This window comes from Coregonus lavaretus (assembly GCF_964263955.1).
Source record: "Coregonus lavaretus genome assembly, contig: SUPER_35_unloc_2, whole genome shotgun sequence".
Lineage (NCBI taxonomy): Eukaryota > Metazoa > Chordata > Actinopteri > Salmoniformes > Salmonidae > Coregonus > Coregonus lavaretus.
Genome location: NW_028167180.1, coordinates 622,992 through 642,423, shown reverse-complemented (window position 1 = coordinate 642,423; position 19,432 = coordinate 622,992). Strand labels below are relative to the sequence as shown.

Below are 19,432 nucleotides of genomic sequence, written 5' to 3'. Positions count from 1 at the left end.
GTGGATATAGTGAAGCAACATCTCAACACATCAGTCAGGAAGTTAAAGCTTGGTCGCAAATGGGCCTTCCAAATGGACAATGACCCCAAGCATACTTCCAAAGTTGTGGCAAAATGGCTTAAGGACAACAAATCAAGGTATTGGAGTGGCCATCACAAAGCCCTGACCTCAATCCTGTAGAAAATGTGTGGGCATAACTGAAAAAGCATGTGCGAGCAAGGATGCCTACAAACCTGACTCAGTTACACCAGCTCTGTCAGGAGGAATGGGCCAAAATTCACCCAACTTATTGTGGGAAGCTTGTGGAAGGCTACCCGAAACGTTTGACCCAAGTTAAACAATTTAAAGGCAATGCTACCAAATACTAATTGAGTGCATGTAAACTTCTGACCCACTGGAAATGTGATGAAAGAAATAATAGCTGAAATGAATCATTCTCTCTACTATTATCTGACATTTCACTTTCTTCAAATAAAGTGGGGATCCTAACTGACCTAAGACAGGGAATTTTTACTAGGATTAAATGTCAGGAATTGTGAAAAACAGAGTTTAAATGTATTTGACTAAGGTGTATGTAAACGTCCGACTTCAAGTGTATATGGTGGAGTTCAGCCACTATTTTGGTAGCACCTAATCCAACAGTTCTATATGTTTATACAACGGGTGGGTCCAATCCTGAATGCTGATTGGTTAAAATTCCAGCCGGTGTCTATTCCACAAGTTACCACCGGCTAAATCTATGACGTTAAAATTACTCTTTACTCTGTTCCGTCTGACTGCTCTATCCACTGTCTCATTAGCCCAGGCAGGGAAGTTATAAACTTAAGATATCTATGATCATTTCCATGTCTTAGAGATATTGTGTTTTATAGTAGTGTCAAAGCAACAGTTAGTGTCAAATTAACCAGTGGATAGACAGTAGATGTTATGACAGTTCACTGCCACCCTGTGGCCTCTGTTGTCTCTGCTAGTCAACACGATGGCTGCTGAACGCTTCCTTCATTACCAAGTCCCGCCCCCTCTGTCCTCCAACCCCACTCATGACATTGGCAACGTTCCAGGCTGACTACATTGACGTCGCCTGCCAGATCTCACAACGCCTGGATTGGTGTTTAACACATCAGTTAACCAAATCATATGGTATAGCAATCATATGGTATAGCAATGGTTGCTGTGTGCAGCCTGACTGCAATATAGTTGGCCTGGAACGAGACAGCTCTCTCCTCGTTGTGGTTGACAGATTGAGCGGTACTGAGCTCTGACCTTACAGACACAGGAAACTACTAATCATGTTATGCTGTGCCCTCCCTCCCTCTCTCCCTCCCTCCCTCCCTCTCTCTCTCTCTCTCTCTCTCAGGATCAGCCATCCCTCCCCCAATCCTAACCTTAACCATGTGTGGTGGAAATGCAAAACTGACCCAAGATCAGCGTCTAGGGGCAACTTCCCCCTACAACCCAGGTCACAGTTTTCAAGCCATTATGTGTCCTCCGTTTGACGGCTGTATATGCGAATTAACAGGATCCCAATTTATTTTAGCCGATCCAAAATTGGGACCCTGTGAATTCACACCTACATCATATAGCATGATATGGAGTCATATAATGTATTATATTATCAAACTAAGGCTGGTGCAAGTCACGTGGTGGCCAGTGTTGTGTTGATTTGACAGTTTCCCCTTCACTGTGGTTGACAGTTTAGTAAATAGTGTCACTACCATAAGTCACACAGACACCGAACAGTCCAGGGAGAAGACACAGGTACAGACGTATATTAGAGTTGAGGTTAGAAGAAAAAGTTACTGTATTTGACCACAAGTGTGTTAAGATGTCAGAGGGAGTCTATGAAAACTCAGATGGATTTGAAGACGACGAGCCTGATGCAATGAAGAACACAGACATTGATGGGCAATTATATGCCAACGTAAGAGCCTTCAAGCCCAGTCCAAGAGATGGAGTTGTTGCTTCAGGTAAGATTACACACACACACACACACACACACACACACACACACACACACACAAACACATGCACACACACACACAAACACATGCACACACACACACACAAACACATGCACACACACACACACACACACAAACACATGCACACACACACACACACACAAATAAATTACACACACAATACATTCAACAGGTGAGTTTACCCTGTAGTATTATAATGTTACAGTGTATTTGGAAAGTATTCAGACCCCTTGACTTTTTCCACATTTTGTTATGTTACAGCCTTATTCGAAAATTGATGAAATTATTTTTTCCCCTTATCAATCTACACACAATACCCCATAATGACAAATCAAAAACAGGTTTTTAGAAATGTTTGCAAATGTATAAAAAAATAAAAAACAGAAATACCTTATTTACATAAGTATTCAGACGCTTTGCTATTAGTCTCGAAATTGAGCTCAGGTGAATCCTGTTTCCATTGATCATCCGTGAGATGTTTCTACAACTTGATTGGAGTCCATTGGTAAATTCAATTGATTGGACATGATTTGGAAAGGTACAAACCTGTCTATATAAGGTCCCACAGTTGGCAGTGCATGTCAGAGCAAAAACCAAGCCATGAGGTCGAAGGAATTGTCCGTAGAGCTCCGAGACAGAATTCTGGGGAAGGGTACCAAAAAGTGTCTGCAGCATTGAAGGTCCCCAAGAACACAGTGGCCATCATCATTCTTAAATGGAAGAAGTTTGGAACCACCAAGACTCTTCCTAGAACTGGCCGCCCGGCCCAACCGAGCAATCGGGGGAGAAGGGCCTTGGTCAGGGAGGTGACCAAGAACCTGATGGTCACTCTGACAGAGCTCCAGAGTTCCTATGTGGAGATGGGAGAATCTTACAGAAGCACAAACATCTCTGCAACACTCCACCAATCAGGCCATTATGTTAGAGTGGCCAGACAAGCCAATCCTCAGTAAAAGGCACATAACAGCCCTCTTGGAGTTTGCCAAAAGGCACCTAAAGGACTTTCAGACCATGAGAAACAAGATTCTCTGTTCTGATGAAACCAAGATTGAACTCTTTGGCCTGAATGCCAAGCGTCACGTCTGAAGGAAACCTGGCACCATCCCTACGTTGAAGCATGGTGGTGGCAGCATCATGCTGTGGGGATGTTTTACAGCGGCAGGGACTGGGAGACCAGTCAGGATCGAGGGAAAGATGAACGGAGCAAAGTACAGAGAGATCCTTGATGAAAACCTGCTCCAGAGCGCTCAGGACCTCAGACTGGGGCAAAGGTTCACCTTCCAACAGGACAACGACCCTAAGCACACAGCCAAGACAACGCACAAGTGGCTTCGGGACAAGTCTCTGAATGTCCTTGAGTGGCCGAGCCAGAGCTCAGACTTGAACCCGATTGAACATCTCTGGGTAAAACGTCTGAATAATTATGTAAATATGATATTTCTGTTTGATTTTTTATTTAAAAAAACCTGTTTTTGCTTTGTCAATATGGGGTATTGTGTGTAGATTGATGAGGAAATAAACAACAATTTAATCCATTTTAGAAAAAGTCTGTAATGTAACAAAATGTGGAAAAAGTGAAGGGGTCTGAATACTTTCAGAGTGCACTGTATTAGTTCCAATCCTGGATGATGCAGTAAAACACATTACCAAACATTTTCCTTGAATAATTTGTGATTCAGTTCATGTTCAGTGGTGGAAGAGACCCTCTGGAGTTGCTGCAGTGTGTCTGGGGCTGCTGTGTGTTCTCCTACTGGCTGGGATCATAGGCCTGTCTGTCTACTGTAAGTTTAGTATGTTGTCACTGAGCCTTAAGTAGCCTACTTATTCATACTTAATCATTAATGGTGTGGTAGTTACATGTTTGATTAACTTTTCCCTTTTACTGATGGAGTCATTGGTAATCACGACTCAACAGAGAGAGACCAGCTACAGACCAGTTACAACAACCTGACTAAAGAGAGAGACCAGCTACAGACCAGTTACAACAACCTGACTAAAGAGAGAGACCAGCTACAGAACAGGATTATGTTCTATGGTGAGTGCAGTTCATTCATTTCATTTAGTACATAGAAGAGGTATTGTATGTTTGTAGACTTTTTAATGTCTGCTGTTCTGTTGTGTTTATCTCAGAGAAACCTTGTCTAATAAAAAAGTGGTCAGATGACGCAGATGCTAAGCTACAGGACTGTTTTGCTAGCACAGACTGGAACATGTTCCGGGATTCTTCAGACAGCATTGAGGAGTACACCACATCAGTCACTGGCTTCATCAATAAGTGCATCGATGATGTCGTCCCCACAGTGACCGTACGTACATACCCCAACCAGAAGCCATGGATTACAGGAAACATCCGCACTGAGCTAAAGGGTAGAGCTGCCGCTTTCAAGGAACGGGACTCTAACCCGGACGCTTATAAGAAATCCCACTATGACCTCCGACGAACCATCAAACAGGCAAAGAGTCAATACAGGTCTAAGATTGAATCGTACTACACTGGCTCTGACGCTCGTCGGATGTGGCAGGGCTTGAAAACTATTACAGACTACAAAGGGAAGCACAGCCGCGAGCTGCCCAGTGACACAAGCCTACCAGACGAGCTAAACCACTACTATGCTCGCTTCGAGGCAAGCAACACTGAAGCATGCATGAGAGAACCAGCTGTTCCGGATGACTATGTGATCACGCTCTCCGTAGCCGATGTGAGTAAGACTTTTAAGCAGGTCAACATTCACAAGGCCGCAGGGCCAGACGGATTACCAGGACGTGTACTCCGAGCATGTGCTGACCAACTGGCAAATGTCCCTGACTGAGTCTGTAATACCAACATGTTTCAAGCAGACCACCATAGTCCCCGTGCCCAAGGACTCTAAGATAACCTGCCTAAATGACTACCGACCCGTAGCACTGACGTCTGTAGCCATGAAGTGCTTTGAAAGGCTGGTCATGGCTCACATCAACAGCATTATCCCAGAAACCCTAGACCCACTCCAATTTGCATACCGCCCCAACAGATCCACAGATGATGCAATCTCTATTGCACTCCACACTGCCCTTTCCCACCTGGACAAGAGGAACACCTACGTGAGAATGCTATTCATTGACTACAGCTCAGCATTCAACACCATAGTGCCCTCTAAGCTCATCACTAAGCTAAGGATCCTGGGACTAAACACCTCCCTCTGCAACTGGATCCTGGACTTCCTGACGGGCCGCCCCCAGGTGGTAAGGGTAGGTAACAACACATCTGCCACACTGATCCTCAACACGGGGGCCCCTCAGGGGTGCATGCTCAGTCCCCTCCTGTACTCTCTGTTCACCCATGACTGCATGGCCAGGCACGACTCCAACACCATCATTAAGTTTGCCGACGACACAACAGTGGTAGGCCTGATCACCGACAACGATGAGACAGCCTATAGGGAGGAGGTCAGAGATCTGGCCGTGTGGTGCCAGGACAACAACCTCTCCCTCAACGTGACCAAGACAAAGGAGATGATTGTGGACTACAGGAAAAAAAAGAGGACTGAGCACGCCCCCATTCTCATCGACGGGGCTGTAGTGGAACAGGTTGAGAGCTTCAAGTTCCTTGGTGTCCACATCACCAACGAACTATCATGGTCCAAACACACCAAGACAGTCGTGAAGAGGGCACGACAAAGCCTATTCCCCCTCAGGAGACTAAAAAGATTTGGCATGGGTCCTCAGATCCTCAAAAAATTCTACAGCTGCACCATCGAGAGCATCCTGACTGGTTGCATCACCGCCTGGTATGGCAACTGCTTGGCCTCCGACCGCAAGGCACTACAGAGGGTAGTGCGTACGGCCCAGTACATCACTGGGGCAAAGCTTCCTGCCATCCAGGACCTCTATACCAGGCGGTGTCAGAGGAAGGCCCTCAAAATTGTCAAAGACTCCAGCCACCCTAGTCATAGACTGTTCTCTCTGCTACCGCACGGCAAGCGGTACCGGAGTGCCAAGTCTAGGTCCAAAATACTTCTCAACAGCTTCTACCCCCAAGCCATAAGACTCCTGAACAGCTAATCATGGCTACCCGGACTATTTGCACTGCCCCCCCACCCCATCCTTTTTACGCTGCTGCTACTCTGTTAAGTATTTATGCATAGTCACTTTAACTCTACCCACATGTACATATTACCTCAACTACCTCAACTAGCCGGTGCCCCCGCACATTGACTCTGCAACGGTACCCCCCTGTATATATAGCCTCCCTACTGTCACTTTATTTTACTTCTGCTCTTTTTTTCTCAACACTTTTTTGGTGTTGTTTTATTTTTACTTTTTTTGTTTAAAATAAATGCACTGTTGGTTAAGGGCTGTAAGTAAGCATTTCACTGTAATGTCTGCACCTGTTGTATTCGGCGCATGTGACCAATAACATTTGATTTGATTTGATTTGATTTGATTTGATTAGCTGGATGGTGGAAGTTTGGCACCAGCTGTTATTATATCTCCTCCACGATGAACACATCTGGGGGCGGTCAGAAGGAGTGCAGAACAATGGGTGGAGAGTTGGTTGTTATAACCAGCAGAGAAGAACAGGTAATAGATAATACATTAGTAATACTCTAATACTACTGTTTTTTTATTATCATCTACTTCTCTGATTAGTATTCAACATGTGTGACCAACTGTATCACCAATGTTCACGTCAATTTATAAAATACATTTCCTGTCAGAAAATAAATGTTGCTTGAGATTATATCTATACCAATACTATAATATATTATACTACTACTATTATACTACTACTATTATACTACTACTATTATACAACTACTATTATACTACTACTATTATACTACTACTATTATACTACTACTTTTATGCTACTACTTTTATACTATGACTATTATACTACTACTATTATACTACTACTATTAAACTACTACTATTATACTACTACTATTAAACTACTACTATTATACTACTACTATTAAACTACTACTATTATACTACTACTATTATGTATGTGATAGAAAATGTCAAAGTATTCTCTGGAGATTAAATAATGATCATTGTTTTTCTGCCAAAATGATATTATAGATATTTATCAATGGATTTAAGAAGAATGTCTGGATTGGTGCATTTAAAAAAGACGGAACTTGGCAGTGGGTTGACAACACATCATTTGCAACTACGTGAGTGAACATGTTCTGAAATACTTTTGCATGCTGTTTTTTCTGTTGTCATGATTACTTTTACGGTCCGATAATCTCATCCCCAGCCAGCTCTCTATGTCTCGCTGTGTCTCTCTCTCCGTGTCTCTCTCTCTGTGTCTCTGTCGCTCTGTCTCTCTCTCTGTGTCTCTGTCTCTCTGTCTCTCTCTCTCTCTCTCATTCTCTCTCTCTCTCTCTCTCTCTCTCTCTCTCTCTCTCTCTCTCTCTCTCTCTCTCTCTCTCTCTCTCACTCGCTCTCTCATTCATTCTCTCTCTACTTAGTATTGGATGATTTTCAACTCTGATTCTCTTGTGGTTTATAGGTATTGGATGGAAGGGGAGCCTAATAACTTGAATGACAAGGTGGCTTGTGTTGAGATCTCACAGACAGCAACAGACCCATTGAAGAGTTGGAAGGATGGACCATGTGTTAAACAACACTGGGTCTGTGAGAAACCGATCACACAATAAGTATTGGTTATCCCTGTGATAGGATTAAGATGTTGTTTTCTCTCTCTCACTCTCGCTCTCTCTCTCTCTCTCTCTCTCGCAGTTACTATGTTGATGGTTGGATACAGTGCTGAATGGTGAAGTGATGTTTCCACCTAGTGGTTAAAGTGAGAGATTAAACTCACCATAGAGGTGAAATAGTGGTTTTACAGACTTGCCTATGGGCTTTTTCTCAATTCATCCTTCCTCAATTCCTCCTCACATCCTCTCTCCTTGCTTCCTTCTCAAAAAGCATTGGATAATGTGGTCCAAGAGGAGGGACCTTGGACATTCTGCTCTAATAGGGTTGAGAAGGAGGAGAGGAATCGATGAAAGACTAATTTAGATAGAGCCTTAGTGTCAGAGAGAATGTCATTGTATGTTGTAGCATTACGATTTCCCTTCACTAGCCCGGACCAAAAAAAACAGCCCCAGACCCTTATTCCTCATCCACCAAACTTTACAGTTGGCACTATGCATTGGGGCAGGTAGCATTCTCCTGGCATCCGCCAAACCCAGATTCATCCGTCGGACTGCCAGATGGTGAAGCATGATTCATCACTCCAGAAAATGCGTTTCCAATGCTCCATAGTCCAATGGCGGCGAGCTTTACACCACTCCAGCCTACGCTTGACATTGACCATAGAGATCTTAGGCTTGTGTGCGGCTGCTCGGCCATGAAAACCCTTTTCATGAAGCTCCCAACAAACAGTTATTGTGCTGACGTTGCTTCTAGAGGCAGTTTGGAACTCGGTAGTGAGTGTTGCAACTGAGGACAGAAATTTTTTACGCGCTATGCGATTCGGCACTCGGCGGTCCTGTGAGCTTGCGTGGCCTACCACTTCACGGCTGAGCCGTTGTTGCTCCTAGACGTTTCCACTTCACAATAACAGCACTTAGAGTTGACCGGGGCAGCTCTAGCAGTGCAGAAATTTCACAAACTGACTTGTTGGAAAGGTGGAATCCTATGACAGTGCCACGTTAAAAGTCACTGAGCTCTTGAGTAAGGCCATTCTACTGCCAATGTTTGTCTATGGAGATTGCATGGCTGTGTGCTCGATTTTATACACCTTTCAGCAACGGGTGTGGCTGAAATATCAAAATCCACTAATTTGAAGGGGTGTCCACATACTTTTGTATATATAGTGTATGTTTAAAACAATGTGCACGGTGGGAAACAAACATGTTTCCATTTGAAGCTAAAGTGGGGGGAGTCACGTGGTGGCCAGTGATGTGTTGATTTGACAGTTTCTCATCTGTTAAAACGGTGTCACTTACAATAAGGGACAGGAACAGACACAGGGCAGAGGTAACGATATCACAAGAACCTGGGTAGACTTAACACAGACCTGTTAGACAGAAAACACATTACGTTGTTGGAGATATCTGAGGCCATCGATGCTGAGCCAGATATGACCAAAAGGTTTGACAGAGGTGAGATGGAGGAGAGGATTGTTGATATCTACGTCAGTGCAAACACCCTGAGAGACGGTGAGACCAGCACCAAGAGAGAAGAGACAGCAGACACTGCTCCTAATAATGGACCAGGAGACCAGTACTCAGGAAACAGCCACACAGTCTCTCTCACATGCACACACACACAGAAATGTCCATGCACACACACGCACGCACAAGACAAAACACGTGCTCGCGCACACATGCACACATTGGCCTCAAAGAACTCAACTGCAGAGAGAGACCAGCTACAGACAAGATACATGTGGTTTAACATCACCATGACAACATAATGTAACACATAAAGCAGCCATCAGTGCACACAACTTCCTCCTTCATTCTCACACACGCCCACGCTGTAGGTACTAGATTCAGTCTGCAGCGCAGAAGATCAGCGCTATAGTGGAATTGAAATTCAAAGGCAATGTTCCCACCTTTGCGGAGACTGCATTCACGGTAAACTCTGCATATGTCAGCTTAATTGAAAATTAACTTTACATTTCAACAGATCTTCTGCTCTACTGATTGAATCTAGGTCTTACTGTCAGATTGAGCCACAGCAGAGGAAGAAGAAAATGAAGGTAATGACGGAGAGAGAGATCAAAAAGAGAAAAGAAGTACAGTTATGTTAAGATTTAGAGGACAGTATGTATGTAAACATGTTGTAATCTGTCAAATGTTTGTATTCATAGTTTCTTAGCAACGTGACATGTAATTTGCCATGTAGTCTTATTATTCGTTTTTTTCTTCATTTTTTTCATGATCAATTAACAGCATCAATGTCTTTAATAAGAAGAATAACAAATCCCCAGATGTAGTAATAAAGGGACAATGTCCTCTGAGTCTACCAGCTTCCTGATTGAATGTAATTGGATACTTTAAACAGTGTTAGACAGAGACAGAAGGCAGAAAAGTACTGAGAGGGCACACATGAACACACACACACACACACACACGAACACACACACACACACACACACACACACACACACACACACACACACACACACACACACACACACACACACACACACACACACACACACACACACAAGAACACACACACACACACACCCACTCACACACACAGTCGACCCAAATTAATAAACAAACAACACAGCATCAGCTTAGTTAATTTATTCAAATATGACTTGTGTTAGGGTTGACAAATCACTTACATTTCTAGGACAAAAACACAGAACAGAATGATCAAAGATGAAGAGGACGTTACACCAAACTGTCTGGTCTACAAGCCTTCATCACAAATGGTACCCTATTTCCCTCTGTAGTGCACTATATGGAGAATAGGGTGCCATTTTGGATGCAACCCAAGTCACCTTCTTATTGGTGGATGGAGCCTTGAAGCATCCTGCCACCATCTGTGGGCCACAGACAGAGAACAGAGAGGGACCGGGTGGAGACACATCAAATCAACTATTTATTCATATCGCCAAGACTTGCATTATTCATTCTTTACTGAATGGTTAAACATATTTCTACATGGTGTTTTCTTTCTGGACTACATTTTGTAATAGCTTTCCACTGGGCAAAAACTGGTTGAATCAACATTGTTTCCATGTGATTTCAAACCCAAATAATCACTGTGATGATGAATCAACTTTTGGATTTGCTAAAAGTAATCAACGTAAGGGTATTTCATATTTTTTCACCCAACTCAACCAAATGTAAATCAAAACCAGACGTTGAACTGACGTCTGTTAATAGGCCAAGAGTGTGCAAAGCTGTCATCAAGGCAAAGGGTGGCTATTTGAAGAATCTCAAATATTAAATATATTTTGATTTGTTTAACACTTCTTTGGTTACTGCATGATTCCATATGTGTTATTTCATAGTTTTGATGTCTTCACGACTATTCTGTAATGTAAAAAATAGTAACAATAAAGAAAAAGCCTTAAATGAGAAGGTGTTCTAAAACTTTTGGCTGGTAGTATATATATATTTATCTTTCTTAACAACAGACATTTCTGTTCAACCTCCAGAAGAGAGTCTGGATTGGTCTGACTGACTCTGTTCAGGAGGGGACCTGGAAATGGGTGGACGGCAGACCACTGACCACAGGGTGAGAGATGATAACTAATCTGTCAATAAGACTCCATTCAAAATGTTTCTATACATGTTATTGTTATTGATGATAGCAGTAAACAAAGTTAACTTTAAGATGAAACATTCCTGTATATTATTTAGGATTGTAATGTTCTGTGATTTCTGACTGTTGTTAACCCTGTCATACTGGTATTAACCTTGATATCGAAATGTTTTTAACCCTGTAGGTTACTGGTATTAACCATGATATCTGACTGTTTTAAACCCTGTAGGTATTGGTATTAACCAGGATATCTGATGGTATTTAACCCTGTAGGTACTGGTATTAACCATGATATCTGATGGTATTTAACCCTGTAGGTACTGGTATTAACCATGATATCTGATGGTATTTAACCCTGTAGGTACTGGTATTAACCATGATATCTGACTGTTTTTAACCCTGTAGGTACTGGTATTAACCATGATATCTGATGGTTTTTAACCCTGTAGGTATTGGTATTAACCAGGATGTCTGACGGTTTTTAACCCTGTAGGTACTGGTATTAACCATGATATCTGACTGTATTTAACCCTGTAGGTACTGGTATTAAATGACATCTGACTGTTTTTAACCCTGTAGGTACTGGTATTAACCATGATATCTGACTGTTTTTAACCCTGTAGGTACTGGTATTAACCATGATGTCTAACGGTTTTTAACCCTGTAGGTACTGGTATGACAAACAGCCTGATAATACAGGTCCTACTGGGGATGACAACTGTGCTGAGATATACAAAGATCAGCATCTTCTAAAGGCATGGAATGACATGTCATGTGACAGCAAACTCAACTGGATTTGTGAGAAAGTGGTTTAACATCACCATGACAACATACTGTAACACGTACAGTAGCCTACAGTGCACACAACTTCCTCTCTCTCTCTCTCTCTCTCTCTCTCTCTCTCTCTCTCTCTCTCTCTCTCTCTCTCTCTAACCTACAAACACACTTATTGTTGTATTTGTTTGTAGTAGCATATTAATAAAAGTCCTACTTATTTCCTGCTTGTAGCTTCCTGTGTACCAGTAGTTATGTTTCACACATCATCAGATACAACATGACGTTAATATATTTGACTTTTTGCACACTCTACATGCAGTGCATTTCATCAATTACAATTCAAATACATTCTTCTTACTTGCTACATATATTTACATGCTCCCATTTAGGTTTGGTGCAAACATTCTCAACCCTACCAAACCACCATTACATACACTGTATATGAGTGTAGTAGAGATATCAAAGGGTATCAAAGGATGTTACTTAATCATTTTTGACAGTCAGTCTTTGTTGTCAAGTTACATATAAGCACAATATCAAATGCTCATATTTGACTGTTGTTCCCCTATATGGGTCCCAAAAGAGGGAAGTGAAGTGGTTAAACCAGCTGTCACTCAAAAACTCCTCAACCAATAAGGTTCATCAAGAGAGAGGAGAGTAAACTATCTGGGGAGTAAACAGAGGGTCCAAATCAGTAGAAAGGTGAAAGGAAGGGGGAGTTCTGGAAACTCTCTGAATTATCTTGGGGCTGTTACATATGATATTTAATATATGTTAACAGCTAGACTTTGTTCTCCACTTCCCCTTATTATCTATATCTTCCTGGTATGATAGTGTCCTGTCCATCATCACAAATAGCAAGTCTCATTCCCTGGGCAGGAGGACTGTGTTGAGATATACTCTGGACAAGATGACCATGTAGAGACATGGAATGATTTATATTGTGCCACAGAAAATGGTTTAACAATAAGCACTGTAACAATCTCTCACACGCACACATGCACATAAGTACGTACACAAGTATGTAAACTTGTTCTATTTTTTGTATTAGCATAGCCACAAGTACCTGTGTCATTATGTTTGATACTTCCCTAGAGTTAACACCTACAGCAGTCACACTGACAGATTCACACAGATGACTCAGAGACAGAGATATCACTGGAAGCAGAGACTTAACGTATAGTAGACCTACATAGAAAGAAAGACCCAGGCATTGTTAAAGATGTCAAAGTTAATCTATGCCGATCCAGATATGAACAAGAAGGTCAAGTTGACAGGGATGAGATGGAGGAGAGGATTGTGGATATCTACATCAGTGCAGACACCCTGAGAGACGGTGAGACCAGCACCAAGAGAGAAGTGACAGCAGACACTGCTCCTAATAATGGACCAGGAGACCAGTACTCAGGTAACACACACACACACACACACAGCAGGACTCTTAGCCTGATAGCACTGTAACAATCTCTCACACGCACACATGCACATAAGTACGTACACAAGTATGTAAACTTGTTCTATTTTTTTGTATTAGCATAGCCACAAGTACCTGTGTCATTATGTTGATACTTCCCTAGATTAACACCTACAGCAGTCACACAGACAGAGACACACAGATGACTCATAGACAGAGATATCACTAGAAGCAGAGACTTAACGTATAGAGGGCTTGCAGTTGACGTACAACGCCTCCTGGCGGCCATGTTGGAAGACCACCACATTAATTCTAGAAGCAGAGACTTAATGTATAGTAGACCTACATAGAAAGAAAGACCCAGGCATTGTTAAAGATGTCAAAGGTCATCTATGTTGAGCCAGATATGAACAACAAGGTCAAGTTGGAGATGGAGGAGGGATTGTGGATATCTGTAGGTGCTGGTGTTAACCATGATATCTGACTGTTTTTAACCTTGTAGGTACTGGTATGACCAACAGCCTGATAATGCAGGTCCTACTGGGGAGGAGGACTGTGCTGATATACACAAAGATCAGAGTCCTCTGGAGGCCTGGCAAACTCAACTGGATTGTGATATAGAAATTAAAATATGTACAGGTTAAAAGTAATTACTAATGTTCCACCCTTAAATATAGTTGTGAAATGTTCTTGTTTTAAGTATGATTAGTACTTTCTTAGTAGTGACTAATTTTTACACTCCGAAACTGTGTGAGATGTTTTAGAATCTACTACCTGGTAATGTGTGAGTGTAGGACCAGTAAAGATTATGACATTGTGTTACTATTTAGCAATGTGAGTAGGGAGTTAGACCGGATGGCGAAGAAGAAGGAGAACTGTTAAACACGGTGCAGGAATATTGTGAGAACGGCGATAACTGAGGAATGCAGGGAGTAGACTATGATAAGAAAATGTGTGTTTATGTATGTGTGTGTATGTGTGTGTATGTATGTGTGTATGTGTGTGTATGTAGTGTGTGTGTGTGTTTATGTATGTGTGTGTGTGTGTATGTGTGTGTGGTGTGAACTGATGGTCAGGAGAGCAGTTTTAAAGTGGAAAACTACAGCCCGTCTGCAGAAGGGTGTGATTTTCGTATGACGTGTGCGTCTAAAAATATTGTACGACCATTTTGTGGCAGAATTCTCAATGAATAAAGGCCTGACTATGCAGACTGGGACTATGTCCGTTTCTTGATCCAAAAGCATTACAACCTTTTGGGAGACGCACAGAGACACTGAAAATGTTAGTTAAATAATTCTCATAACAATATGTGAGAAAGTGGTTTAACATCACCATGACAACATACTGTACCACATACAGCATCATACAGTGCACACAACTTACTCCTTCTCTCTCTCTCTCTCTCTCTCTCTCTCTCTCTCTCTCTCTCTCTCTCTCTCTCTCTCTCTCTCTCTCTCTCTCTCTCTCTCTCTCTCTCTCTCTCTCTCTATTTCTCTCTCTCTCTCTCTCTCTCTCTCTCTCTCTTTCTCTCTCTCTCTCTCTATCAAACCCACATACACACATGCATGCACACAAACGTAGTATTTATTTTTTAGTATCATGTGAATGTAAGTCCTACTTATTTCCTGTTCGTAGTTTCCTGTGTACCAGTAGCTATGTTTCACACATCATCAGAGTCAACCTGAATTTAGTTCATTGGTGAAAGGCCAGAGCAGAAACAGGCACAGAGACAGACACAGGGGTAACGTTAGGACCAGAAACTGAGAATAGACTGAAAACACAAACAGTTGTTGGAGATGTCTGAGGCCATCTATGCTGAGCCAGATATGAACAACAAGGTCAAGTTTGACAGAGGTGAGATGGAGGAGAGGATTGTGGATATCTACATCAGTGCAGACACCCTGAGAGATGGTGAGACCAGCACCAAGAGAGAAGAGACAGCAGACACTGCTCCTAATAATGGACCAGGAGACCAGTACTTAGGTAACACACATTTACATTACATTTACATTTTAGTCATTTAGCAGACGCTCTTATCCAGAGCGACTTACAGTTAGTGAATACGTTTTTTGTTGTAAAAATGTTTTTTATTATATATATATATATATATATATTTTTTTTTTATACTGGCCCCCCGTGGGAATCGAACCCACAACCCTGGCGTTGCAAACGCCATGCTCTATCAACTGAGCTACATCCCTGCCGGCCATTCCCTCCCCTACCCTGGACGACGCTGGGCCAATTGTGCGTCGCCCATGAGTCTCCCGGTCGCGGCCGGCTGCGACAGAACCTGGATTCGAACCAGGATCTAGTGGCACAGTTAGCACTGCGATGCAGTGCCTTAGACCACTGCGCCACTCAGGACACACACACACAACCCTATTAGAGGAGAAAGTCCAAGGTCCCTCCCTTAGGAAATTATTCTCCAATGTGTTTTGAGAAGGGTGTGGGGGGAGAGAGAGGATGCGAGGAGGATTGGAGGAAGGATGAATTGAGAAAGAGCCCGTATGCAAGTCTGTAAAACCACTATTTCCACTCTATGGTGAGTTAATCTCTCACTTCAACCACTAGGAGGAATCATCACTTAACCATTCAGCACTGTATCCAACCATCAACATGAGAGAGAGAGAGAGAGAGAGAGAGAGAGAGAGAGGAGAGAAAGAGAGAGAGAGAGAGAGAGAGAGAGAGAGAGAGAGAGAGAGAGAGAGGAGAGAGAGAGAGAGAGAGAGAGAGAGAGAGAGAGAGAGAGAGAGAGAGAGAGAGAGAGAGAGTTACTGTGGGTTATTGTAACACCAATTTCTCACAGATCCAGTTATGATTTGTGCAACATTTGTCATCATTCCATGTCTTTACAGAGTCGTCTTGTCCATAGTATATCTCACCACAGTCCTCCTGCCCCAGAGAACTGACCACCATTATCAGGCTGTCCTGCCCCCCAGTACCTAAACAACACAGAGAACCAGACAGTCAGACACTGTGGTACAAACATCCTTATAGACATATGTTTTTTTCAGCTGTAAAGACACACATAATTCCTCTCTAAGATGAGCATACCATTATCAACACTTGTATTATTAATTTCTTTACTCTTTCCATGACATTTTCAAATAGTAATTGGCTTCTATGATGCTTCTATAGAGTCTAAACATATATTTTTAGGAACATGATTGGAAGCTCTCTTTCTCTCTCGTTGTTTATCTGGTAGTCTAGTAATTATTATGTGATGGTTGGATACAGTGAGAAGGAGGAGAGGAGATAGGAGGAGAGGAGATAGGAGGAGAGGAGATGGGAGGAGAGGAGATAGGAGGAGAGGAGATAAGATGAGAGGAGATAGGAGGAGAGGAGATAGGAGGAGAGGAGATGGGAGGAGAGGAGATAAGATGAGAGGAGATAGGAGGGAGAGAGATAAGATGAGAGGAGATAGGAGGAGAGGAGATAGGAGAGGAAGGAGGAGAGGAGATCGGAGAGGAATCTAGGAAAGACTAATTGAGATAGAGCCTTAGTGTCAGAGAGACATAGAAGAGGAAGAAGAACATTAAGAGAATGAGGAAGAGAGAAAAAATAAGACAAATAATAGTTGTGTTTAGATTTAGAGAGAGTATGTAGACATACTGTACTCTGGAAAATGACTCTTCATTATTTTATTAGAAACATGTCATGTGATTTGACATAGGTTGAGGCTAAGTAAAAAATTAATTTAAAAAAACTATGCTAATGAAAGCCGTGACTCACAACCTTCACTGTACAAGGGACAACGTGTAGTTGACCAATGGTAACACACTGCACCATGCACCAGTGGACCTGGCTGCTACATACCCACTCACTCATGCATGGTGTCTATCTACTGTTGTGTCTCTTCCTGGAGGTTGCTGTCTGCTCAAACCACTGGTCAAGGTGTGAAGTCCTCCCTAAATCTATAACACTGTACGTTCTCAGACACAGACTGTTAAATTAAAGCAGATGTTTAAGAGGATACCACAGAATATACTGTCCGTTGTACTGTGTGCCGCTCCTTAAAGTACCAAAGTATATTTTAAGGGGGCAATTAGAATTAGCCTTTATATGGAGCAGTCTGAGGAGATTTATGCTAATGTTGACAGGAAGAGCTGTGGACAGGATACAGTGAACAGAAGCATAGATAAACAACCTGAATCTCAGAATACTTGTAAGTACACTGTTGTCATAGAGACACACACATCGAAGAGTAAACCAATAGTTATTATTCTTCCAACTGCCACACAAACAATTTAGCTTATGTTAATGTGATGATATTGGCTTATGCCCAATGCCCCAAGGCTTCAAAAGCCAACTGAGTAAAATAAACTGTAACGAACTACATCTCCTAAATGAAAATACTACATCTCCTAAATGAAAGGTCGTTCCTTTAAGATTAGAGGTTAAATGTTCTGAAATGTTCGAGGCTCTGTAGGATGTATACTAACTGCAGAAACATTCATTTTCATGTTCATAAAGTCCTATGTAACTCGCCACTGTGTATTTATTCTGTACGTAAAGCAAGACACTCCATTTAGTATGATATGTTACCTTTCATATGTTACCTTTTATATGTCAATGTGTGGATGCCCATCATCCATTTGGTATGATATGTTACGAATTACAATTTGTATGATATGTTACGAATTTGCTAAACGTGCAATATGTTATGAATTTGCTAAACGTGTGATATGTTATGAATTCTACTAACATAGCTATCTGGCTAACATTAGCAAGGCTAGGGGTTAACTGTAACTGGCCACTATATTTCCTGTTGCAGTGAGAAGCTGTATCTTTAACAACCACAAGTCCCCCTCAACAAAAAGAGAGATGGGGGTGAGAAACCACCACTTTAAATGTGCAGCTATTTTTCCACCTTTTAGAGATCATGCAAAATAGATTCTTCATACTTTGAGATCATATGGGGCGAATCCTATCTTCCACTTAAGTCAAATTTAGACTTAGTCATTCATTTATATCAATGGGAGACTAAGTGAATTTTGAATTAAAGGGATACTTCAGGATTTTAAATAATAAATAAATAAATAATTTTGGCAATGATGCACTTTATCTACTTCCCCACAGTCAGATGAGCTTGTGGATACCATTTGTATGACTCTGTATCCAGTATGAAGGAAGTTAGAGGTGGTTTTGTGAGCCATTGCTAACTAGAGTTGACTGGAGGTTTATGGCATGGAGGTCATTGCGCTAATTCTAGTTTCAATCAGGTTTGACATAACAGACTGTAAAAACACCAGCTCCTATTGATTTACATTTTGGAAATCTGTTCCCAAGTATTCCCAAGTATAATAGAGAGACACACACTAACGTAAACAAGGTTTGAAATTATTACATTTTAGTCCAATTTTATATCTATTTGGACTTGCGGTCAATTTGCAGCCTGGTAATTATTTGCAATTATGTTCCGGCCCCCTGACCATTCGCTCAAGACAAAAATCTGCCCGCGGCTGAATCTAGTTGATGATCCCTGCGCTATATGGTCCATGTTCGATTGTGTCTCATTGATGATGCAATGTACAGTACCTGTGTCCACAGAGCCTGATAGCTCAGGGAAGAGATCCTCCAGAGTTGCTGCAGTGTGTCTGGGGCTTCTGTGTGTTCTACTGGCTGGGATCATAGGCCTGTATGTCCACTGTAAGTCTGAAGTTATAATTCCTACAATTCACCAGTAGTTCTGTGATTATCTCGTTTAATGATAAACTTTGTTGTTGTTGTGACAGATGATGGGGTCTCTAAGAGCTTATTAGCATATAAGACCAACTCATCTGCAGAGAGAGACCAGCTACTGACCAGTTACAACACCCTGACTAATGAGAGAGACCAGCTACAGACCAGTTACAACACCCTGACTAAAGAGAGAGACCAGCTACAGACCAGTTACAACACCCTGACTAATGAGAGAGACCAGCTACAGACAAGTTACAACACCCTGACTAATGAGAGAGACCAGCTACAGACTGAGAGAGAGATTCTTAACAGGAGGCTTACCAATCTCAGTGAGTACACCTACAGTAAT

General features: G+C 42.1%; 1 protein-coding gene across 1 annotated transcript in view; it reads left to right on the top strand.

Moving 5' to 3' along the window:
* Window positions 1-1,882: 1,882 nt before the first annotated feature.
* The window catches only part of LOC311110201 (uncharacterized protein), a gene marked incomplete at both ends in the record, with an annotated part of 397,005 nt that continues 379,455 nt past the window's right edge, over window positions 1,883-19,432 (top strand). Inside the window, 4 exons of the mRNA XM_084188747.1 lie at window positions 1,883-1,967; window positions 3,662-3,763; window positions 3,868-3,992; window positions 19,241-19,412. Coding sequence (XP_084044873.1) covers window positions 1,883-1,967; window positions 3,662-3,763; window positions 3,868-3,992; window positions 19,241-19,412 — 484 coding nt within the window. The remainder of the gene's footprint in view (window positions 1,968-3,661; window positions 3,764-3,867; window positions 3,993-19,240; window positions 19,413-19,432) is intronic.